The 25328-nt window shown below is 42.9% G+C and overlaps 1 protein-coding gene across 4 annotated transcripts in view; it reads left to right on the forward strand.

The window, feature by feature from the left end:
* The window catches only part of foxn3 (forkhead box N3), a 375567-nt gene that overhangs the window by 333386 nt on the left and 16853 nt on the right, over positions 1-25328 (forward strand). For 3 of the 4 annotated variants that reach the window (XM_086002636.1, XM_086002637.1, XM_086002638.1), the window contains exon 5: positions 24240-24308. The exons of the other annotated variant lie outside the window; for it this stretch is intronic. In XM_086002636.1, the coding sequence (XP_085858762.1) occupies positions 24240-24308 (69 nt within the window). The remainder of the gene's footprint in view (positions 1-24239; positions 24309-25328) is intronic. 4 annotated transcript variants of the gene reach the window in all.

Here is a 25328-nt window from a genome sequence, read left to right on the forward strand (position 1 = left end):
GATAAATGATCACTAGATCAGCGATGAATAGCTTAAAACCCACAGATTCTCTATCGTCAATTACTTTGTGGTTGATTATTATCGCCAGGTTTGACTGTATAGACTTTACTACCCACCCCCCCCCACATCACAATGCTGACTTAAACTCCATTAATGTGCGGATTAAAGCATAATCTTCGATGAGGGAAAGCCTTGATTATTATGACTATATTTCTCATCAGTAAATCCACAGTGGGGCAGGAAAAGCTGAACGTGTCGTCCTTTGAACATTTGTAATAACTGTAAAGTAACTTCGAAGGTGAGTGAGGAACATAATCTTGAGGTCAATGGGCGAGGTCTGAATGAGGTTTTTGTTTTGTGATCCATTAACACCCAAGGAGGAACGCTTCAGAACAGAAGAGGCCAGTTCTGACAGCTATTCTTCCCTGCCAAATAAATGTGGCTTTCACATTCAAACAAAGACCAACGATGAAATAAAAGTAGACTGGCTCAGCAGAGCTTGTTCACAAACTAATTTAACAAACCCATTTAAAAAAATTAATAGTTTGTTGATCCTAGGCGTAGGAATAGTTTGGTGCGGCCCTGAGAATTGCAGCAACCATGATTGGTGGACTTGTAGCAGATTGAATGCAGATGCTGTGTTGATTTTGCTTGAGTGGCTATAATGACAGCCCTAGGGTGACAGCTTAAAAACCTACTGTGGTTTGTTTTCTTCCACCATTTTGTGGAAATCAATTATATCTTAATAGTTTATAGGCTTACAGCAGCATTTTCGCAGAAGGAGTGCACCAGTTTTTGTTTTTCCAATAAAATCTGTATACTTAGATCATTATCGCATCAACTTCAGATTGGTTTAGAACAGCTGGATTAATGTTTCCTCAGTGGAGCAACTCAACTGCCTTAGTTAGTAAATGTGCAGTGCAAAGGATTCCTGGCTCGGTAAGTTCCAACTTGTGCACATATTCTGGAGTTGAAGATGCCAATTGCACAAGAAAGGTGGCGAGATCTTCATAATCAGATGCAACACCCTGTTAACATGGCAATAGTTTGATATCTCTATCATTAATAGTGCAAGTCTGCTAAGCAGGAGACAAGCTGATTGACACAGTTCTGCATTGGACATTACTGCGACTTGAAATAACTTGATCATAAATGAATGCATAGAGCTGAGAGAGAGATTCGGGTTTCCATTTTTCAACAGGCAGATATGCTTATGCACAGTTTTCCTGCCATTGTACTGACCTGCTGCTATATTAGCTTTATTGATGAGCGTATGATGGAAATGATTATCTGCCGTAGACATGGACAGAGTAAAAGATTCAAAGCAGGGTTCAGCGGAACAGCTTCACCTCCCTCGTATTTAAAATGGCTTCAGACACTGGCCAATTACTAATGCCACAAGTTGCACTGAGGTTATTTCCAGCTGTCTACTGATGGTTACATCGAGATCATTGGAAAATGACTTGGCTGTGTAGGAATTCGAAATAAATTGTGGAAGGATGACTCCATGTTGTGCAGTAAAGTTTGTGCTTAAATTTGAGATTCTGTCCTGAATATATATTGCAACAATAGATTGAATTGTAGGTTTAACCCTCAATGATCCGCACAGTGTGGATTTATAATCTGTCTTTTCAAGGTAGGCTGTGTGTGTAGGGAATGGGTTTTTTTTGCTTGTAAGGGAAAATGATGATAATTGTCGGATAGCAAAGAAAGAAAGACTTGCATTTCTATAGCGCCTTTCGTGCCCACCGGACGTCTCAAAGCACTTTACAGCCAATGAAGTATTTTTGGAGTGTAGTCACCGTTGTAATGTGGGAAACATTACAGCAAGTTGAGAATCATTCTCATTCTTCATTTTAGTTCTCGCCCTTTATTTGATATTTTGCTAGCTTTTTAAAATTCCTTTTTATTGGATGAAATCCTTTAAGGAAATGCTGCTGAATCCAGAATGCTTGGTGTTGACTGAGCTTTTCATTCGGTGCCGATGTGATTCTTCTAGCCCTTTTTATTTTTCACATGTCACTGTCCTGAGTTTAGTAAATCTCCGCCGCAATGTTTAATTTTAGCATAATTTAGAAGCAGTTAGTTTAAGATGCCGAGCATGTGCTGCAAACAGCTGATAAGATGATTTCATTTCTTGTGTCAGGAAGCTCATGTTATTGGAAGGAACACCATATCTGCATTACTTTGTTCTGTGCCACCGGTGTCCTGCAATACCAGCCCGAACTTGCGTTAACTTTCCAAAGCCGCTTTATGGATGGGCTGTAAGCTTTTGAGGTTCCAAATCGAAAGCAGTCTTTGTTGGGAGGCATCAGAAGTACAGTGTATGTTTTACGCAAAATAATCTGTTTCAGCTGACTGGTTTCTCTGCGATAACTGTCTCTTGACTTGGCAAATACTGTCTTTAAAAATACTTTCTACACTGCTATTTACAAATTGTCAGCTGAGTACAAAGGCTTTACGTTCTAAAGTAAATGCTGGGCTATTTGCTTGGTGACGTTTCTTCTCCTTCCATCCAGTTCTGGTCACCACACTTTAGGAAGGATGCGAAGGCCCTTGAGAGGGTGTAGAGGAGATTTACCAGAATGGTTCCGGGGATGGGGGATCTTAGCTACAACAAGAACAGGTTGGAGAAGCTGGATTTGTTTTCATTAGAGCAAAGGAGGTTGAGGGGTGATCTGATAGAGGTGTACAAGGTTATGACTGGTTTGGATAGGCTAGATGGGGAAAGGCTGTTCCCAATAGTTGATGATACAAGGACTAGGGAACACAGATTTAAGGTTTTGAGCAAGAGATACAGGGGGGATGTGAGGAAAAACTTTTTTACGCAGCGAGTGGTGAGGACCTGGAACTCGCTGCCGACGGAAGTGGTGGAAGCGGAGACACTCAGTGTTTTCAAGGGGAGACTGGATAGGCACTTGAGGGAAATAAACTTGCAGGGCTACGGGGATAGAGCGGGGAAATGGGACTGACTGGATTACTCTGCAGAGAGCCGGCACGGACTCGATGGGCCAAATGGCGGCCTCCTGTGCCGTTATGACTCTATGACTCTAATTCCCACCTCATTCTTCGGTTTACAATATAAGACTGTAAAACTGGATATTTCGCAGCTCGAGTTTAAATGAAGTCATGACTTTTGTGATTCTTTGTTTTGTGACAAGAACTAATGCATTATAGAAAGGCTTTGAAACCTGTGATAAATGGTGCCGTAAGCTCTAATCGTGACCACCTCGCACTCCTGATTCTTTACAACTGTAATTGATGAAGAAAACAGCAACCTCTGCAAAAGAGTCTTTCTGTTTGCTTTTCATTAGCCCTTTTTGTACTGTGAGCTCTTATTCAACTGGAAAGGCAAAGAAAAACACACAACTAGGCATTTCTCCTGACTTTAGGAACTGCTGAATGAAGTGCAGTAGTCTTTGCTATTCTGTTCACATGGTAACAGTATAAATAGATCCAAAGAGCCAGGCACTGCATCAAGAACACTTGTGTTTGCTGTGAGCACAGCCTATCTCCCATTCCATTCCTTCCTGCATTCTGTTTCAACTTGTGTCTGTAATCTTATCTGCGGACAGTGAGTCTGCAGGATACCAAGTGGGCACCCTAGTCACAGGCTTCACTTAAAGCTACAGTGCGGTCATAATTGTATTTTTCCTTCTGTAGATGGGGCATGCTTGGGAGGGGAGGAGGAAAGCGCCTTGTTCTTGGTGTGATTTTTTTAAGTTATCTGGCTATGGTGGGGAAGGTCAAGGAGAGAAACGTGGCTTGTGTACACTTGAAGTGCTTACTTTGCTCTTTGTCCCTCTCCTGCTGCCGCCGCCACTCCCCTCCCACCCCCACCCCTTTCCTGCAAATCGCAATCAAAAATTAGGAGAACAAAGCAGAGGTCAGCACCATAAGTACACAGAGTATGTGTTTATAGCTTCCCTGTTAACCTCATGGGTATAGGCACCAGGCGGTGTGGTATGAAGCCATGCAGAGCAGAGTGTCTCGAGTTTGATTCCCAGTCTCTGTAGAGTTTGCTGATCCTAATCAGGTGAGCATCTGAGACAACAGAAAATGCTGGAAATACTCAGCAGGCCAGGCAGCATCCGTGGAGAGAGAAACAGAGTTAACGTTTCAGGCCTGGGACCCTGAGTTCTGATGAAGGGTCCCAGACCTGAAACGTTAACTCTGTTTCTCTCTCCACGGATGTTGCCTGGCCTGTTGAGTATTTCCAGCGTTTTCTGTTGTTGTTTCAGATTTCCAGCATCCGCAGTATTTTGCTATTATATGAGCATGTGAGACACAACAGTCGCGCTCAGTGCACTGGATTAGGATGAGGAAGAATGAGAGGGGGCTGCCATTTCTGTCTGCTATCAATGAGGCATTAAGAATGGCCATTGGGGTGAGGTAGCAGAGGGCTAACACCTGTGGAACTGTAAGGCAACAAGAGGCAGTACCATTGTGCCTGTGCCGGCTTTTTAGAAGAGCAATCCAATTACAGGAAACTCTTTATTATCCGGCACTGACGGGACCGGCGTGGTGCCGGTTTATCAAAGTCCGGATTACAGAGAGGTATAGTAAAAGGTACGAGAGCTCCGTACACAGCAACAAATCCAGGCTTCCCTGTTGCTTAGCAACAGGTGCAGGAACCCAGGCCACAGACCAAGCGTCCCTGTTGCTTAGCAACATGTGCAGGAACCCTGGTTTCACAGCCACAGATCAAGGAACAGCCACTAATATGAAGTAAAACTTACCTGAACCTACTCCTGAATTTTGCCGGTTAACAGAGATTTCCGGTTATTTAGGTGCCGGTAAATCGAGAGTTTCCTGTAGTCCCTAATTAGTCCACCACTCCTCTGCTCTTTCCCCATAGCCCTGCAAATTTTTCCTTGTCAAGTATATACAGGAAACTGTGTTATCCAGAGGCTAAATGTCCGGCAAGCTCGAGCCACCGGCAAAAATCAGGAGCCGTTTTGTTAGGTTTTTTTTCTTCTCGTGGCTTTTTTTTCCAACAGTCAGGCTCTGCAAAGTCTCTGTAGCTTAGCAACAGCTTCAGAGTGACGCTTCCAAGGTATGGGCCGACTGTTTAGAAGCTGTTGCTAAGCAACAGTGTTTGTTGCCAGATACGGAGATGAAAAGCTCCGTATGCTTCAACATTAGCGCTGGTGTGTCCGGCAGTTTTGAGGGAACGGCAGCAGCTCGGCCCCGTCGGTGCCGGATAGCACAAAGTTTCCTGTGTGTGTGTATATATATATATATCCAATTTTCTTTTGAATGTTACTGTTGAATCTGCTTCCACCACTTTCAGGCCAGATTGTAACTCGCTGCAGTAAAGAAAACTCACCTGCCCTCTGGTTCTTTGACCAATTATCTTAAAATCTATGTCCTCTGGCTACCGACCCTCCTACCACTGGAAACGGTTTCTCCTGATCTACTGTATCAGGACGTTCATAATTTTGAACACCTCTATTAAATCTCCTCTTAACCTTCTCTGCTCTAAGGGCAACAATCGCAGCTTCTCTCATCTCTCCACATAACAGAAGCCCCTCATCCCTGGCACCATTTTGAGGAGGTAAGAAAATTGGTAAAACAAATGTACAGGCTACTTACTGAAGCTTTGAAAAGTATTTTCTACAGTTATGTGACTAATGCTTGATGGTGCCGTTATCACGAGAAATTGTATACTGATAAAGTGACTTAGAGATCACTGGTATAATCTTGATAGGCTAAAGATACAGTAACAGTAAAATAAACTCACCCACCCTTAAACATTTTAAGCCACTTTCATTCCTGTATCTTCTAAATATAAACCTTAAGACTCTTCAAATCGGTGTTGTTATTATACCAACAGTGATCTAGAAATAAGGGTAGGCATTCCTAGCACATACTCCTCAGATATTGCCGTCCAAATAACTACTTCAGCTCTTCAGCGCCTCTATTAAACCTTAGCAGTGAAGAGAGATTGCCCACTGTGAAAAGTACAGTAGTACAAATATGGCACGGTACAATCTTCTCTAACCAATAACTGTGGGGGAGGAACAACCTCACTATAGGTAAACGATGTAAATGGAGCTTAGTAGTGGTCATTTTTGACTTTTACCAAAGTATGTGTAAATTGAGCAATATTTTGGCAGATATCTTGTATAATAATGTAGTGCCATTGCCTCATTGAAGAAAGATAGAGCTTGCATTTATGTAGCACCTTTCACAACCTCAGGAAGTCCCAAAACACTTCACAGGCAATGAAGTAAAATTGAGTTGGGAATCTTGGAAAAAGTCAACTTCATTCTTTAAAAGATTTGAAATGTATAATGTTCATGACAGAAATCTTTGCTGTGGAAGTGGCATGTTAGCACTTATTTACTGAGTTTTCAGTACAGTGAATTCAATTTGGTAACCAGAGACAGTAACAACAGAGAGTAAATCCCCTTAACAGGACACTGTCCGCATGCTGTAATATTTATGGGGATTTTATTTGTTGCCCATTTAGAGGGAGCGATGTGTAGCGAGAGGGGGGAAAAGCACCATTTGTGGGATAGTGAATCATAGAGCACAGAAGGAGGCCATTTGGCCCATCGTGCCTGTGCTGGCTCTTTGGAAGAGCTATCCAATTAGTCCCACTCCTCCCCTGCTCTTTCCCCATATCCCTGCAATTTCTTCCCCTTAAAGTATTTATCCAATTCCCTTTTGAAGGCTGCTATTGAATCTGTATCCACCACCCTATCAGACTGTGCATTCCAAGTTCTAACCACTCGCTGCATAACTGGGCCGAATGGCCTCTTTCTGTGCTGTACTATTCTATGATTCCAAGTGCATCAGATCGTCCCATTCTGATTCTATCCCTTGACCGATGAGAGATTCTGTTTTTTTCTGGGTCTGTGACCACTCCACCCGACAGCTAGTTGTGACTGAGAAGCAGCTGACGCAGAGGAGGCAAGAAAGATGAAATGCAGCATTGCGTGGACTCGTGTGTTGGTGCATCAACACTGTGCCGTCCAGCTTTGGATTTAAAAGAAAATTCATTCTGGGGATGTGGGCGTCACTAACGAAGCCAGCATTTATTGCCCATCCTAGTTGCCCTTGAGAAGGTGGTGGGCTGCCGCCGCCTTGAACTTTGTCAATTCAAAAGAAAAAGTACATTAGTAATAAGAGGGAAAAAAAAAATGTTTGTAATCATTTTAGTTATTCCCTTAATGCCTATGGTTTCAACTTATCTAGTTTCAAACCCAAGGGCCACATTTTGCTTACAGTAGATATTTAGCCATTGTGCTGTAGACATCAAAGCTTTTAACACTGTAGTAGGGAGTGGGGACTAATAAAGGACACTTTCCCATTTTAAATTTTTTCCTTCCCAATTTTCTCCACTTCCTTTCTGAATGCGTTAACTCGAGAGCCCCAGTTTAGCCATTCCTTCCCTCGACAATGAATTCCTCCGAGAAAGGCATACAGACAACAAATATGTCCTTAATCTGGAATAGCTGCCTTGCAATACGAATGGAAAGGGCGTTGACTCGAAGTTCATGATATTCAATTTCTTCTGACAGCAGTGTTTCCATCTTGCTCTTTGGCATTGTTGGAAATCATTCGCTTTCAGCCCTCGAGGCTGTGTAATCTGTGCTCTCAGCCATCCAGCATGGCTAGTTGGTTTTAGCTCCGTGAAAAGGTCTTTTTAAGTAGAGAAGCCCTGACGATTCCTAATTAACTTTCCTGCCAGTTTATAGATGATGTCATTTCCTTCTGACCTGAAGGCTGCTGTTTCTGTCCTTTTAGGATAATTACATTCATGCCACAGTACTAACTTTATCAAACTATGAATCCCATTCCAGGATAGATGATGTTGGTGAAACTCTGAACTATTCAGTCTGAAATGAACATTAACCCTCCCCCCCCCCCCCCCACCCCCCACGCCATACTCACGTTTGTTGGTTTCAGACCATCTTGAAAGCATTAAATTTAAAATTAAGTTTAAAAGTTGGAAACTTCTTGCACAGTTGCAGAAGTGCCAATGATAGTTTGTTCCAAATCCAGAGGTGCTTTTTGATATTTTGTTTTCTTTATTGTAAAATCGTTCATGTTTTTAAGCTTCGCTTTTTGCTTTTCCTGCTTTGTGGTATTCTCAGCAAGTTATTATCCACATGTACCTCATGAACCCTCTCACGCTATAGTTTGTTTGTGTCTAATGTCGAAGAAACTGAGCAAGCTGACCCTGAACATCCATTCGATTTGAACCTGCTTCATGGTGATCAATGAGGGTGTTTCGTTGTGCGGAAATTTTTAACTGAATTTATTTTTTGAGTTTTACGGGGAATATTCAGACGGAGCAGCTGCAATGTGTGCAGTCCATAGTGGAATCGGGTGCAGCACTGCAAAATACTCAGAGCCTGTACAGTACAGATCTGTTAATGGACACCACCTGGCATATTTAGCATATGGGTACCAAAATGCTACAGGGGAATAAAAGTGCACTTCGGCTATTATGCTGCTCATGTGATGCTCTTAATTCATTGCTCCAAATTGCCCTCACCTGTAACCTGTACTCGAGTTGAATAACTCAAAATGTTCTCTTCAGCCCTAAACCAAGTTTGGAATGACAAAATCCATAACCGTGTTGCTGGGTGTTTTCCCACAGTTCAAATGAACATAGTATGAAAATTTCACACACTCGCCATTATGCTTCACTTAAATTCTAACGACAGCACCAACCTCTTGGTGGCATCAGTTTACATGCTGGAGTATTTACTGAACAAATTGTCATACGATAAGTAAAATACTGTTTTTTAAAATCCAACTGTGTTAGCTGCTCTAGTGATTCATAACCATAACCGTATTTCTGTAACTCTTAACGTTGTCGATTTTCAAACGTATCTTCAAATTTCGTCGATGGTTTCTGTTTCCAGTGGCAGGAGGGCCGGTAACCAAAGGGCACAGATTTAAGATAATTGGCAAAAAAGCCAGTGAGGGAAGATGAGGTGATATCTTTTTACGCAGCGAGTTGTTGTGATCTGGAATGCACTGCCTGAAAGGGCGGTGGAAGCAGATTCAATAGTAACTTTCAAAAGGGAATTGAATAAACATTTGAAAAGGAAATAAATTGCAGGGCTATGGGGAAATGGTGGGTGAGCAGGACTAATTCGATAGCACTTTCAAAGCGCCGCCACAGGCATGATGGGCTGAGTGGCCTCCTTCTGTGCTGTATCATTCTATTATTTTGGAACGGAGTTTATTGGTAATGGGGTTATTTCCTTGGAAGAGGTGCAAGAGGTTACAATTGCTCCTTAGATGGTTCTGGGTTCGAGTCTTTCGAGCCTGGCTGCCAGTGTTACAAGAGTTTTGTCATCCTCGCTTCGACCATGAGATAGAATATGATGCTGTAATGTTTATCCTTGGAGATAGGGACTTCCATCCAAGTGAACATTCTTGGTCTGAGCAAAGAGCAGCATCATTGGTTGTCATGGAAAAGTCTCTCTTTTTGTGTGTTTCCACTAGGTGAGGTCCCTAAAGTGGAGTGACCGAGCCCGTGCCCCATTGTCACACGTTATTTCTTTTTTTTTTAGCCTGCTTCTATTTCAGTACTTTCAAAATACTTTTAACGGTTAGAAATAATATAAACAATGAGGAGTCTGTACAAAATACTGCATAGAAATGTAAAATGAATGCACGAGACACTGTCCATTTCCCCCCCTGTTGCTTGTATGTCCAGGTCAGGAGGTTAGTGTATGATCCTTTTGTGAACTCGCCCTTTAGAAGACTTTTTTTTAAGTTGTCTTTCGAGGTGGTGAAACAGATGACCACTGAAGGTTGCCAGTCAGTGGAGCAGTAAGTCGGGTGAACAGGACAGTCAGCACCACCAGCTGACACTGTTCCTGTTTCAATCAACACTTCTGTCCTTTTTAAAGGCTTTTCCTTTATTTTTATTGCACAATAGTTTTCATTTGTTTTGGTTCCTCTTTTGGACAACTGACTTAAAAAAAACAAAAAACTTTTGCCATGTTTCCATTCTGGGTGAGAGCGATTAAGTTTATTTATGACACTAGGGGCATTTTTAACAGCTTATTAGGGCTCCAGTAGTGAGGATTTATATCTGTGTTTATTTATATTAAAAATATAGAGACACAGAGCTGCTGAATTCTGAAAGGAAACTTTTATTTTCCATTATCCTAGTCACCAGAATTTGACCTGACTGCAGCTCCTCAAGGAAGAATAAATTCTGTTCACCATAGAATTGCTGTTGCTGCTTTTCCACATTATAAAATGGGTTTATTATGGCTTGTTTTTACTTTGTGGATTCTGGGAACACTGATATTTGGCACCAATGGCACTCCGCTGAAGATATTGATATTTCTGCTGTAATTACAGCACAGCATAGTATTACACTTGTTTGCCAAGTTCCAAAAAACACACGTTTTAAAAAGGGAAGGGATAAAAGTTGTTAATTTAAACCATACAGCCCCCTAAATGGGTTGTCTGATCCAGATTGCCCCTCCGATCCACTTCTAATCCAGATTATCCAATCTAGTCTCCTCAAGCACAGCGCCAGGGACCCGGGTTCGAATCCGGCCTCGGGCGACTGTCTGTGTGGAGTTTGCACATTCTCCCCGTGTTTGCGTGGGTTTTCTCCGGGTGCTCCGGTTTCCTCCCACAGTCCAAAGATGTGCGAGTTAGGTTGATTGGCTATGATAAATTGACCCTTAGTGTTAGGGGGATTAAATACATGGGGTTATGGGGATAGGGTGGGATATGTAGGGGTTACGGGGATCGGGTGGGATATGTGTCGGTGCAGGCTCGATGGGCCGAAATGGCCTCTATCTGCACTGTGGGGTTTCTGTGATTCTGTGACCTCTGCGCTCCTCCAATTCTGGTCTCTTGCACATCCCCGATTTCCTTCGCTCCACCATTGGTGGCCATGCCTTCAGCTGCCTATGTCCTAAGCTCTGGAATTCCCTCCCTAAACCTCTCTGCCTCTCTACCTCTCCTCCTTTAAGTTGCTCCTTAAAACCCACCTCTTCGACCAAGCTTTTGGTCACCTGCCCTAATATCTCCTTATGTGGCTCGGTGTCAAATTGTACCTGATAACGCTCCTGTGAAGCGCCTTGGAGTGTTTTACTAAAGGTGCTACATAAATACGAGTTGTTGTAGCCACTTGTGGAAAAGATGTGGCCAGTTTACTTGTGTTTACTGCTTCATGATTGCTGACTGACTAGTAGCTGTGACAAACACTCTGAAGATGTGCCATTAGCTGTGGGAATTTAATGCCTTGCACTTGGTTCAGAAAATAGAATTTAAAGTCAGACTTAAATGAAGAAAGCATCTGCACATGAGCGTACAGAAATTTAAAAATATATTTTTCTGAGGAAAAATATATTTTCTCTGTAGAATTAGGACAATCCACAGAGGCTTCAGTTTTCCTTTTATTATGGAGCAGATCTTTCCTTTCGTCTGCTGTGTCAATGAAGCAGGGTATTTCTATGTAACTTGAGCCATCTAGATCAGGCAGGTCCCAGGTTCAATTCCTGGCTATGCTTATTGATGGACCTCTGCTGGCGGGGCGGGGGTATCAGGTGGCGGAGGATGGTCGGGCAGTTGCAATTGAGCTCAGCACCTCCTAGATAAGGGAGGGGGGAAACAGCCAGGCTTTCTTCTGATCACTAACCAGTGCCCCATACTGGAACTGCATGTTTGCGGACATCGAGTAAGGGCAGGATTGGGCTCAGCTGTTATGACCCTCACGGTCAAATAGCCTGTCATCATCACCGTTGAGGATAAGGCATGGCTGATGTCCACTTGGATGAGGTCCTGGCAAATGACTGCCACATATGTAACTATACTTCAATAAAACATTGGCGAGAATTTTTTGTTATAAACTGTTTTTCTTCACATGAGTTTGATTTATAAAGACAGCAGGATAGTAGTTGCAGCTGTTTTGGGGGATTGAGCTGCAGTATCGGCCTGATCTTTCTGTACTGCCTGCAATGTTTGAAGTTTAAGAACCTTTCTGGCGAGAACTTTTCGTCTTGGGATCAGGATTGAGATCCAGCTCTTGACGAGTGGATTGGAAATCTACTTTGACTGAAGACTTTCTGGTCATGGCCCACAGCAAAACATTGGTAGGCTTACTCAGAGGCCATAAGGAAAAGTTCACACTGGAGTAACAGTGGTTGCTTCTCTGAGACTGGTCCTATTAGGCAGAAGGAGCTTCAGTCTGCACCTGTACCTGACCCGGGAGTGTTTGATGCAGGCACTGAACCAAACTGCAAGTGTTCCATTGCCTCTTCTTTTTCCGAGCATTCAGTACTGTTAGACAGTGAATGAGTATCCCCAGTCATTGTTAGTACTGCTAAAAGTTGGAGTCTGTGCAGAATGGCTCTTTGTTTTGTATTTGATGTTGGGGACGGTGGTGCTGGAGTTTTTGCGCACACTGCACAAAACACCACGGTGAGGTGTGGATAACTCTAAGCTCTTTGAGCAAGCAAGATAAATTCCTCGAATGTCATAGGAATGAAAGAATTCACCTCTGGAAAGGCTGCACCATCTTCAGTACTGAGCATGTCATTTTGACCTGTAATCTGAGAGCTCTCTGAGGCAGGTCTGGAGGTGCAGACTAGATTAAAACTACTACGACTGTGACTAAATTCCCAACCCGCAACTCAGCGGCGATGATGGGACTGAAGATTAGAACTATCAGAACGTATATCAGTTGTAATCCGGTACGATTAACTGTGCTCAAACTGGGATCTCTAAATATGGAAAATGGTAACTAAGGATAGCTGTGCCCCCTGGAACGTTGCTGCAACAACAGTAGTACAGCAGGGTAGTTATACAAGGTAGTGTTGTCATCGTCAGTAGTGCAAGTTCTCGGAGTCTGTTGAGAAAGTCCTGTTTGTTAACAATTTATACCGTTTCTATTCACATACGTTTAAGACTTTGGCAAGCTTCGTTGCGGTGGGTAAAAACACCTTTTGTATCTAATTTAAAAGGCACAGCTGCTTAATGTGCCCGCCCTCTACGTTGGAAGGACATTTAGTTTGCACGAGTGTGACTTCTACATGTTGCATTCTCTGGTAACCTGCTGGGAGAAAGGAAGGGAAATAGTGGGCGAGTGAGCCCAGGCTGCCAACGTGCTCCTGTTCGCAGCCAATTACAGAGTGGATTCAGACACTGGGGCATGTCATCTGCCTACTGCCACAACTGAGGAGGGGAGATGCAGGAGGGGCGACAAACACCTTTATAACGGGGGTGGCGGCAGGGGCCAGGGCCAGGGTTTTGGTTCAAAATAACATAGTGAGAAAAGTTACCATTCTGGTTTAGAACTGGTTAGTTTATTTAGTTCAAGGACAGAATCTTCTAGCTAACTTGTTGTCCAGATGGAAAAAAAAAACCTGTGGGCTGCAACTGTGCCAGCGTGTGAACAAATGAGTGCAATTGTGTGGAATTCGTATTCCTTATAGCATTGCACATAACTGCGTCGGAATAGTTCAAGCCATGAACACAGTTATTCTGCAATTCTACAGTGCTTTCTGGTCAGAGAGGGCGGAACTGCATATTTTGGTTACACACCCGCACAGAACTCCATTCCCTCGAATGCAAATGCCATTGAAATTGTTAATGTCTGGAGACTTGAGATCTTTCTTACCGTTGAAAGTTCCCTTTGTACTGGTAACAGTTGTGCCGTTGCACTTGCATGAATTCTTTAAACAAGATATTCTTTCAGCAGATTATCACTACTAATTTTTTTAACATTTCTTTGGAATTTTCCCTGTAACAAAAGCAACACCATTAGATTATAGGGTGAATAAAGAGAAACTGTTTCCAATGGCTGAAGGGTCGATAACCAGAGGACACAGATTTAAGGTGATTGGCAAAAGAACCCGAGGCGACCCGAGGAAAAACTCTTTTACGCAGCGAGTGGTGAGGATTTGGAATGTGCTGCCTGATAGGGCGGTGGATACAGATTCAATAGTAGCCTTCAAAAGGGAATTGGATAAATACTTGAAGGAGAAAAAATTGCAGGGATATGGGGAAAGAGCCGGGGAGTGGGACTGGCGGGATTGCTCTTCGAACGAGCCGGCGCAGACTCGATGGGCTGAATAGCCTCTTTACTGTACTATTCTATTCTATGATCAGCGACCTTACTGCATAGATACTCTACAATTTTTGCATCGGTGCAATGTGAAAAGCAAGCACATCAACCTAAATTGTTAATATTATTGCACCATTAATTAATGAAAGCTGTCTGGCCCCTATCCATGGATACTATTACAAATCTGTATCTGCATGCACTTCCTCCCTACAAAACTTTACTACCTGTCATTTCATTTTTGTCTCACTTTTTGGTGTCAGCATTTATAATGGAAACTCTCTATGTAAACGTGTCACACTAGTTTCACCCTCTTGGGTAGTATTGTAATGCTGCAGTTTTGCATCTCCCAGCTCCTCAGTACTGCAGTGACAGCAGGTGAAAAGGCCTGCTGAGCTGGGGAGGGCAGTACCAGGCTCGTGTAGGTGCGGCTCTGCTTCCCAAATTGCTGTACGTTTTTCTCTTTAATTATAAATGATATAAAGTCAAAGTATTACATAAAACTAAGGACAGATGATTGAATTTAAAATGGGAACTGAGTGACTTCTACATGACCTGGTGCTGCCCTCTAACCCTTCCGCTGAAGTCCACTCTTGGTCCCGACTCGTCATATGCACCGCACAGGAAATGGACTGGTAACGAAGCTAAATGTGTTCGGCTCATTGCATGTGAACATAGCAGGGAGGTGTGCTGGAACCTGGAGGGTAAAATCAGCAAGCAGCTAATCCGAATTAGACAGTAAACTCACTTTTTATAACTTTCTAAACTCTGGTTCTCTTCTGGACCTCCTGAGTAAAACCTGCAATCTTTCTTTATGTCGCAACATGCATTTAAAATCCTAAAATAAGGTGTGAGCATTATTTGTTTGAATTATTCCGATGCATTAATCGACATGACTGGTCTAATCGCACGAGGTTATCAGGGAAAAACTGCACAAGCCATCACTCAGAGCCCAGCTTGTTGCATATAAATTCAGCGCTTTTTGTTAGAGGAAATTGTCTTGCTGGTTTTTTTTGTTTTGTTTTTAAAACTAGGAAACGACAGATTTGTTGTGATTCAACAGTGTGCTTGTTCATCTGTCACAAACAGCCTAGAAATGATTTTGAAGACCAGTTTAAAAGTTTTTGCATAAGTGCGTACGATGCGACTATTTTGCTGCCTCTAAAAGGCAAAGAAGGCTGGATTTCTTTCCGTTTTTTGTTATTGGCGAGACATGACCCTTTTTTTAAATAGAGAGTTCAGTGAACTGACCGAGTGCAAGGTTAAACATGAAAGGCTGGTCCCGGCTAACGGTTTGTTGTGCAACCATCGTCTTACTGCAGCCATCTGCACTGATCTGTTAATGCGCTCGAGTTTGGAAAGAGCTTTGCATCCCAGCAGTGCTGCAGCACCCCCCAAAGATCACGTACAACAGTCCTCCCATAGGGCAGCCCCAAAGTCTTTAGCTTCTCCGTGTAGACAAGCAAGTCTCATTGTCCGCAGCGAGACCGAGAGCAGATTATCTAGTGCACTACTGGGACCTGTCCCTGTAGTTTACTTTTCCTTCAGTGTCTGTTTTCGGGAGGCCGAGGAGCGTCTCTCCGTCTCGAGAGAGAAGTGAATAGGGAGCTGCACTATCAGGATAGCGCAGGCTGTAAACAGCGCAGTGCTCTCTTAATGGAAGTCAGTGATAATGCAGATGTGCCATCTGTGGCCTCCCAGAGGCTGCCTTGGCCTCTTTGTTGTCCTCCTTGTTTCTGATTATTTCTGTATTAATTCAATTTTCATACAAAAGATTGAACATCTTTTCACTTGTGTATGCCTTTTTTATATTTTTTTAAAATCTGCTGAGGTTTAAAATGATATCTGTTCTGCTATTTATACAGTACCAGATTGCCGTATGATCTGAGGAAACAATAATTAAAGTCCATTGACTACATTTTTATATACTGAGCCATGGTGTACAAACAGGATTGTGCTGCATTGGATATCCGTAATGGGAGCTAAAATACAATCTAATCCTCCCTATTGCATCCCTTCTCAAACATAAAGGAACAGGTAATGCCAAAGAATTAATTCCTTCTAGTGTTAGACACCATATTCAGTCTACCTTGATTAGCAATTTTATTTCTTTTGTGAGAGATTGGTATTAAATGTAAAAGAAGCTGGGGAATGAGGTAATAGAGAAACACTTTTTGGAGGAGCCAAGACCAGGAGATGGTCAGTAAACAAAACAAATCTTTTCAATCTAACGGCACATGTACATTGCACACTCACGTGACATTAGGTCCTGTGCTAGTCGGGAGTGCCGCTTTGAACGCCCCGACCCCCCCCTGCTATTTTTCTGTCCATAGAGCGAAGGTTAGAGCAGCTGCTTGTGTCCCACTGTGTCTTTCATGCACGCCAAGCTAAATGCACAATAGCTGTAATTGGCTTGTAGTTGCTGTTTAGTTCTCTAACAATCGTTCTGGCTTGTGGTTGCTAGGGTGTGCAGGTAAATCTGACAGGAGCTACGTCAAGCTTCCTGAATGCGTAAGTGATTGATAACCTCATGTTAGGTGTGACCAGATTCATGGGATAAAACCTACTGATCCTGGATCCCCTTTAAAGAGACTCATTGGTGGGTCAGCTAGCCTGTCTACAGTAGAAGGTACAGTGCATGACAGCTAGGAAATCTCACATTTACAAGTAAGGTAAATTCAGCTTCCGACAGTCAGACCTTTCCATTTTTATGGCTTCTTCCCTAAGGGGGGGGAGGCCAGAAGGTTGATTTTCTTTTAATCTATAATAAATAGTGAAATACCACTACACGTCCAGTGACTACAAGCAAATGGGTTAACGGTTTTGTCCATCTTCGATCCTCTGGAGTTTGCGCTGTACCTTGCTAGCACATGAAAGCATATTTCTCCCTCACGTGGTTGGTGCAATGTGATTTTTGAACCAGGAAAACGTAGAATGCACAGGGATTAATTCAGACCAGTGATCTGCTAGGATGAGACAGCGTGCATTAAAGCATGATGATAGCCCACATTCCGACAATAATTGACAGTTAGCACACTCAGCCACGGCAGCACTTTGTAATGTCGGATGAAGCTCATTGAGGTTCCACTTACAGCCAAACAGATGGCATTAAATGGTCAATTCGTAAATCCTTCTCGATATCCATTCTCATAATGTTCATAACCATGCACTGTAACTTTTAATCATTTTCAAGTAATCTGACATTAAACACTCTGTGCAGTTTTAACCTAGATGTTGTATAATTTTAACACACATTTGCAGGTGAGGACGAGCGATGCGGGGAGTTGTATTTAGGTCAGCGCGCTGTTCCTTTCACCTATTTTAGGGGAGTTCTCCCCGGTGTCCTGGGGTCAGTATTTATCCTTCAATCAACATCACAAAAACAGATTATCTGGTCATGATCACATTGCTGTTTGTGGGAGCTTGCTGTGCGTAAATTGGCTGCTGCGTTTCCCACATTACAACAGTGACTACACTTCAAAAAGTACTTCATTGGCTGTAAAGCGCTTTGGAATGTCCGGTTTTCATGAAAGGTGCGATAGAAATACAAGTCTGTCTTTCTCTTCTTTCTGTTTGGAAGTGGGTTTGAATCCAGAACAGACTCATTCTCGGTCAGTTGTAAGGTTCTATATGGAATGATTGTGGGCAATCTCAGCCCAGTCTGTACTGGGGATAGCTCCACAGCATAACGCTCTCCATTTAATACACAGGTAAGTTTTACCCTCTTCCTTATTTTGAAGTCATTTTGCGATAAGAGGGCTATTAATATTTTAAAGTTCAGTGGTAACGCTGCGCACTGTTTAGATTCCTGCCCCGAGAAAGCTGATTGTTACTATAGCAACGAGAAACCTGTGCTTGCTGGGACTTGAAGTCTGAATTTCGGCAGCTGGGGATTAAATATGCAGACTATGTAATACAGATGATTTTTATTGTCAAGCCAGGCCTGGCAGAGGTTTAGCTACCAGTGACGCAACTAGTGACCCCCACCCTGATGACCTGGCCGCACTGCAAAAGTCTGACGGGATTAGGTGAAGAGGGGTGGAAGGAGGCTCGTGTGGGGCATAAACACCAGCACAGATCAGTTGGGGCCGAATGGCCTCTTTCTGTGCTGTAAATTCTATGTAGTCTAAACTCCATCTCCTCTCCCTGCATGCATTAATATGATTCTCACCATCCTTCAGAAACTTTTCTCGGGTATGTGATTATAAAGTATTAGCGAGGAAGACTTGGTTACTTGTTATTTATTTATTTATATTCGTTTTATGGGATATGGGCATCGCTGGTAAGGCCAGCATTTATTGCCCATCCCTAATTGCCCTTGAGAAGGTGGGGGTGAGCCACCTTCTTGAACTGCTGCAGTCCGTGTGGTGAAGGTACTCCCACAGTGCTGTTAGGTAGGGAGTTCCAGGATTTTGACCCAGCGACGATGAAGGATCGGCGATGTACTTCAGGATGGTGTGTGACTTGGAGGTGGTAGTGTTCCCATGCGTCTGCTGCCCTTGTCCTTCTAGGTGGAAGAGGTCGCGGGTTTGGGCGGTTAGCAGGACTGTAGAGCCCTACACGACAAATGTTGCTGTAGAAAACCTGCTTGTGAAGTGTAACGCTCAACAAATGGCAATAAAGGTAAATGTGGACACACTGGATCGTTGAGTAGTGAATTCTGCCTTCACTCGATATCCACACCGATGGTCTGCTCGCACTCTCTGACCTGCCTCGCATGAAGAATATCGTGGCTCGCGTGACATGCTACCCCGAAACAATAAACTGTACCCAGCATCCGTTGCCACCTTCAATAGAGATGGGGTAGGTGGAGAAAAATAAGTGGGTAAATTGAAGGAGGATAGAGGTGGGTTTCAGGATTTCGAGAATCGCTTATTTTTCTCGCTCCCTGTCCTGAATGACTGGAGTGGGGGTCCATAGCGGCTGAAAAGGAAATTAAGTGTGGCATGTGTCAAATTTGAGAGAAATCAATTAGCCCACCTTGTTTGGAAAGATTTTCATCCTCCCCCTCTCACCGGCCACATGGTGCTTGTTTCAAATAGAGTAAAAGAAAGACTTACATTTACATAGCGCCTTTCATGACCTCGCGACATCCCAAAGCGCTTTACAGCCAAGAAAGTAATTTTGAAGTGTAGCCACTGTTGTGATGTAGGATGATCTTGCCCCGTATTAATTATGTTTAAAAATTGGCCAACAGCAGGTGCTCCCTTGCAGCTGGTCCCATGTTTTTCCCCTTTCCTTCAAAAGATAGTGAATGTCACTCGACTAAGAGATTGCTCCATCTAGTGGCGTTGATAAGGATTAGCAACTCGCCCAGTGAGAGTAGGAAAGCTCGACTTCAGGGGTGAGGGGGGTGACCATCCAGTTTCAGTGTATTACCACTAGAGCAGAGGGTTAGCTTCACCCTGTCCTTTTTTAAATGGTGCCTTGCTAAATGCATACTGAACACTTGAGCTATTTTATCAGATAAAGATTTATTCTGACAGCAGTGCTTGACCGCCCTGTCCCATTTCCCTGCTCTGTTCTACATCCTGCGGCATTTTGAACTGGCATAATGCAACTGTGGATGAGCAAAGCAAATGTTGCCAGATTAAGGAGTAGTAATTATTATTTGAATCTTGAGTGCACAAAACAGAATTGATAATACATAGCGACGCCAAATGATAGATGAGCATCCTTCTTTCCGACGCGTGTGTGGTTTCCAATCTGGTCGATTTTAGCCTCAATTCTTGGGGGAGTGGGGGAAATGTTCATCAATGGACTTGGTCATTAGTTCGATGCGGGAGCGGTCATTAGTTTAAACCAAGCAAGCAAGGGTCGGAATCTGAATAAGTTGGCGTCTGTATGCCAGTGATGATTGTACACTTCATTTGTTCAGGCCTAGTATGATCAGCTGTGCTGTCATCCAGCGTTACGGCGCCCTTAGCAGTTTCGCTCCGGGGCAGCTGAAATGGTCTGTCAGGGCAGATGTTCCATTCAGTTCGTTCACTGGTGGTCGGAAGCTTGTTTACTGTTGCTATGGCAGCCTCTGTTGCCACGGCGACGCTGCTGCTGCTTAGTAGGTGACGTTGAATATAGTTATAAAAAGATCATTTTTTCTCTTCCCTGAATGTACCATCTGTTTCAGATTATTTGTCAACTGACAGAGCAGTGTATGTAAAGTCTCGCATTGTCTCTAAAACGGACATCGATGTGACGATTTCAGCCTGAATGTAGAATTAACAGGTGCTGAAGCAGAATTTGTTGTGCGGATTAAGTTCCTTTTTTGTTTCTGCAGTCTGAATGCTAACATTATCGCTGGCTCTTTCAATGAATGTTCCCATCGGCGCTGACAGACGAATAATAAGAGCATGTGTGCATTTACAGGTCTCGCAAGCAAAGCCATTCGTACAGTGGGGGGCAGGGGGGTGAACAGTGCACTCTAGCCCACCAGTCAAATTCATTTCTTAGTTCAGATCTGAGCTGTGAAGTGTGTGGCAATAATAATTAACACTGCCCAGGCCGGGCTACGTAAAACTGTGAAATATAACATTTTGGGAACAAGAATAGTGAAAGGAACTGTACTCTAAAAGGTAAGATCTTTGACAGAGTGGAGAAACAGAGTCCAGGGCAGCAGATGAAGGAATATTTTAAAGGGAGTGCTGGTGGAAACGCCATATTGCAGACAACTGCGATTCTGGGTTTTATACATTACATAGGATATACGGCACAGAAACAGGCCATTCGGCCCAACCAGTCCATGCCGGTGTTTATGCTCCACTCGAGCCTCCTCCCGTCTTTCCTCATCTAACTCTATCAGCATAACCCTCTATTCCCTTCTCCCTCATATGCTTGTCTAGCCTGCCCTTAAATGCATCGATACTATTCGCTTCAACCACTCCCTGTGGTAGTGAGTTCCACATTCTCACCACCCTCTGGGAAAAGTAGTTTTTTCTGAATTCCCTATTTGATTTCTTGGTGACTATCTTATATTGGTAGAGCATTGAATATAAACGCAAGGAAGTGATGTTGACTTTGTGTAAGACAGTTGGAATATCAAGGGCAGTTCTGGGCACCCCATCATGGGAAGGGTATTGGAGCCATGGAAAGACTACAGTTCCCTAGAATGATGGCGGGAATAAGGGGCAGTGGAAGGCTTCCGAAACACACACTTTTCACCCTTGAAACAAAGGTTAAGAGGATCAAAGAAGTTTTGAAAATTTTGTAACCATTTTATGAGGATAAATAGTGAAAGATTATTTAAGATTATTTCCATTATTGGTGAACAAATCAAGAACAAGAGAACATAGACTTAGGCGATCACTAGAAGAATGACTGGGAAGTTGGAAAAACATTTTCACAGAGGGCTATTGGCTCGCACCGACCGTCCATTATACGCTGCTCCTGATATTCAGTTCAGTTGACGGAAAGTGAATATCTGGTGAGGAGTATAACGCGATACCGTCAAAGACAAATTTCTGCCCCCATTTGTGTGAATGTTGAATGAGTGCAGGATTTGGAACATAGGAACAGGAATAGGACATTCAGCCTCCCGAGCCTGTTCCGCCATTCAATGAGATCATGGCTGATCTGCGACCTAACTCCATATACCCGCCTTTGCTCCATATCCCTTAATACCTTTGGTTAACAAAAATCTTTCAATTTCAGATTCAAAATTAACAATTGATCCAGCGTCAGCTGCTGTTTGCGGAAGAGAGTTTCAAACTTCTACCACCCTTTGTGTGTAGAAGTGTTTTCTAACTTCACTCCTGAAAGGCCTGGCTCTAATTTTTAGACTCTGCCCCCGAGTCCGAGACACCCAACCAACAGAAATAGTTTCTCTCTATTAGTTTACCGTAATATTTTGAAAACTCCGATCAAATCACCCTTTAACCTTCTAAATTGCAGGGAATACAACCTTAGTTTGTGTAATCTCTCCTCGTAATTTAACCCTTGGAGTCCAGGTATCATTCTGGTAAATCTACGTTGCACTCCCAGCAAGGCCAATATATCCTTCAAACCTCAGTTCTGATGCCCTCAATGAATCAATAGCTTGCCAACATTCTAGGCTCACATGTGAACTGTAGGAGTGCTACCAGTGCCTACTGATCCATGAGTTAGTGTCTTCAAGAGAAGAGAGTCAAAAGAGAATTAAATTTGGTCGTCTACTGCCAAAGGAGTAGGATTTTTCTTTTCAAATACACACTGAAGATATTTGGGATGTGGATCAGTAATTGATAATTGCATTGAATTTCCAACTTCATGATGCAGAAATCTACTGCCCATAGCAGCACTCTCGCCTGTGAGTCCGAAGGTTGTGGATTCAAGTCCCACTCCAGAGACCTGAGCATATAATCCAGGCTGACACACCAGTGCGGTACTGAGGCACTGCTGCACTGTCTTTCGGATGAGATGTTAAATCGAGGCCCCCGTCTACCCTCTCAGGTGGACGTAAAATATCCCATGGCTATTTCGAAGAAGAGCAGGTGTTCTGGGCAATATTTATCCCTCAACCTACAGTCCTAAAACAGATTATCTGGTCATTATCACATTGCTGTTTGTGGGACCTTGCTGTGTGAAAATTGGCTGCTGCGTTTCCTACATTACAACAGTGACTGCACTTTAAAAGTACTTCATTGGCTGTAAAGTGCTTTGGGACGTCCTGAGGTCGTGAAAGGTGCTATATAAACGTAAGTCTTTCTTTTATACCAATGGAATAAAGTGTCCTGTAGTAATTTCCTGTAGACTATTAATAGAATATCATACAGATACTGATTTGAAGCACTGCTACTGAACACATGGTAAAACGCTAGCTGGTTTTGAGTTGACATTTTTTAGTAAATCTATTGTCGACATGTTAAATATAGGTTTGACAGCAAAGGGTGTTAATGGGTCATTCTGCAGCAAGAAGCTACAGTACTGGAGTATCGGCGCTTGATCCAGAAGGATTTCAAAACCAGAACTCCGTGAACTTTCAATTTTCTGTTCAAACCTTGTGCATTACTTGGATATACCAAATGCCAGGATTCATGTCTGCAAATCCCCAAATGACAAGTTGCCAGTTTTATCTGAGTTGGTTGTCATGGGAGATGGGAAGCAGAAGGTAGGTGCACCTCCACCGGGAGGATAAGAAAATCAGTAGGCAACCTACTTGTGGAGTTTGTAGCTGCTGGTTACAGAATCATACAGCACAGAAGGAGGCCATTCGGCCCATCATGCCTGTGCCGGCTCTTTGAAGGAGCTTCCCGGCTCTTTCCCCATGGACCTGCAAATTTTTCTTTTTCAAGTATTTATCCAATTCCCTTTTTAAAAAGTTATTATTGAATCTGCTTCCCTCGCCCTTTCAGGCAGTGCATTCCAGATCATCATAACTCACTGCGTTTAAAAAAAAATTCTCCTCATCTCCCCTCTGGTTCTTTTACCAATTACTTTAAATCTCTGCCCTCTGGTTACCGACCCTCCTGCCAGTGGAAACAGTTTCTCCTTATTTACTCTATCAAAACCCTTCATGATTTTCAATGCCTCTATTAAATCTCCCCTTAACCTTCTCTGCTCTAAGGAGAACAATCCCAGCTTCTCTAGTCTCGCCACATTTCTGAGGTGATATATCTGGAACTTGAAATGTGATTATTTGAACCACAAACGCTGGTGAAGATCACACAATTGGAAACCCTTAAACAGCACTAAAAAAATAATTTATTTATATTTGAAGTAATTTCGCAGTATTTACAAAGCCCTAGCAAGGGAGTCAGCAGGCCTCTTGGCCAGTGAATTGGGTAAAGGATGAGGAGAGGAGAAATCTCTATTATTGGATCTGCAATTTTCCCCAGAGACAGAGAGAGAGATTTTACAATTTTGTCTGTTCTGACTGTGGTTCTACATGAACACTACAACTAGCGCTTTGTAGCGTGTCAATAATCCTATTATTTCAGAAACTGGAAGAGAAGACAAATTTGGCTGGCCTGACAAAGCATTAGTCACACTACGATGCTTTGTGTGCCTTCTGAATATTTAATGTGGATAACAGTGTTACATTTTGATTAACTACACTGAGTGAAAAAAGCTGTCGTCATGCTCACCTGCTGTAACTTATGAAGACGATCTTTCCTGCACATACGTGTTCAGTTCCCGCTTCCATTGGCCAGCAACATTTTCTTACGTAGTTGTCAAAAATAAATGTAGATATTTTTTCTCATTTCAGATTCTGATATTGATGCAGCCACTGCCATGATGCTGCTGAATTCTTCCCCTGAGGTGAAAGGAGCAGAATGTGAGTACACAGTACATTGCAATAGAAATATAAAGGTTTTTATTGCAGTGCAGCCTCCTCAGATATTGTTCTGTTGTGATGCAAGCCCTCCACATTTATTCTATTTATTTTCCCTATTTTTTTTTTTCTGCCCTGCTTCTTCCTTTGCATTCACGCAGTCCTCAGTTGGGAAGTGGGACCAACCTGTGGATTTTTCCACGGGTGGTTTCAATATCAACCTGCCAGGTTCTCCCACCTTTCTTTCCGCCAATTGAATCTGCCAGGATTGTGTAATTCACAAGCTCCAAGTTAAGGTACGCATTAACTCGTTGGGGGTGGGTTGAAGTTGGGAAGGAGTACCATATTTCAGTATTCGGTATCCCGTGCTTCCACGCAGAGGAAATTTCTAATCCTGATTTGTCCTTGTCTTGTTCTTCTTATCCTGTGGCTTCAACTGTGACATTCGTTGACTTCTTGACAGATTCTTCTGGTGGCCGCCCATTTGTACACCACTGGAGTTGACCGATCTCTTAGCAATCCCTGTTGATAGATGCGGTAAAAGTTGTAGAGATTGCATAGTTGTGACAGATATGTTCTTGCATATATCTTTGTCTTGATTTCAATAATTCAATTACCTCAAAACTAATGGATTATAAAAGCATTCCTTAACAGAAGTTCACCTCATCACGGTTTGAGATCTGCTCCAGTCTCTATTAGAGCTTCAACTAATATTGAGAAACATCTGTCATTTATGGAAGTTTGAATAAGTTCATATAGAACCCAGTAAAAAGGAGAAAGAGCAGTAAATCACTTAACTCTTTAAAGACAGCAAAAATGAGTGTTGTGTTGGATCCAACAAAGCAATATGGAAAGATCATACACTTGTCGCTTCAGTATTCCATGAGATTGATAGGTTCAGGGCAAAGTCATTGGTAGGACATGAACTGCAAATGATGAGCCAACCTTCTTAATATTTGCGCTTATAGATCATTGCAGAAAAAGGTAATTTTATTAACGGTAATGTGTATGGAAAACCTGATA

The sequence above is a fragment of the Somniosus microcephalus genome, chromosome 12 (assembly GCF_052327205.1).
Source record: "Somniosus microcephalus isolate GS21.2 chromosome 12, FLI_Smic_1.0, whole genome shotgun sequence".
Taxonomy (NCBI): Eukaryota; Metazoa; Chordata; class Chondrichthyes; order Squaliformes; family Somniosidae; genus Somniosus; species Somniosus microcephalus.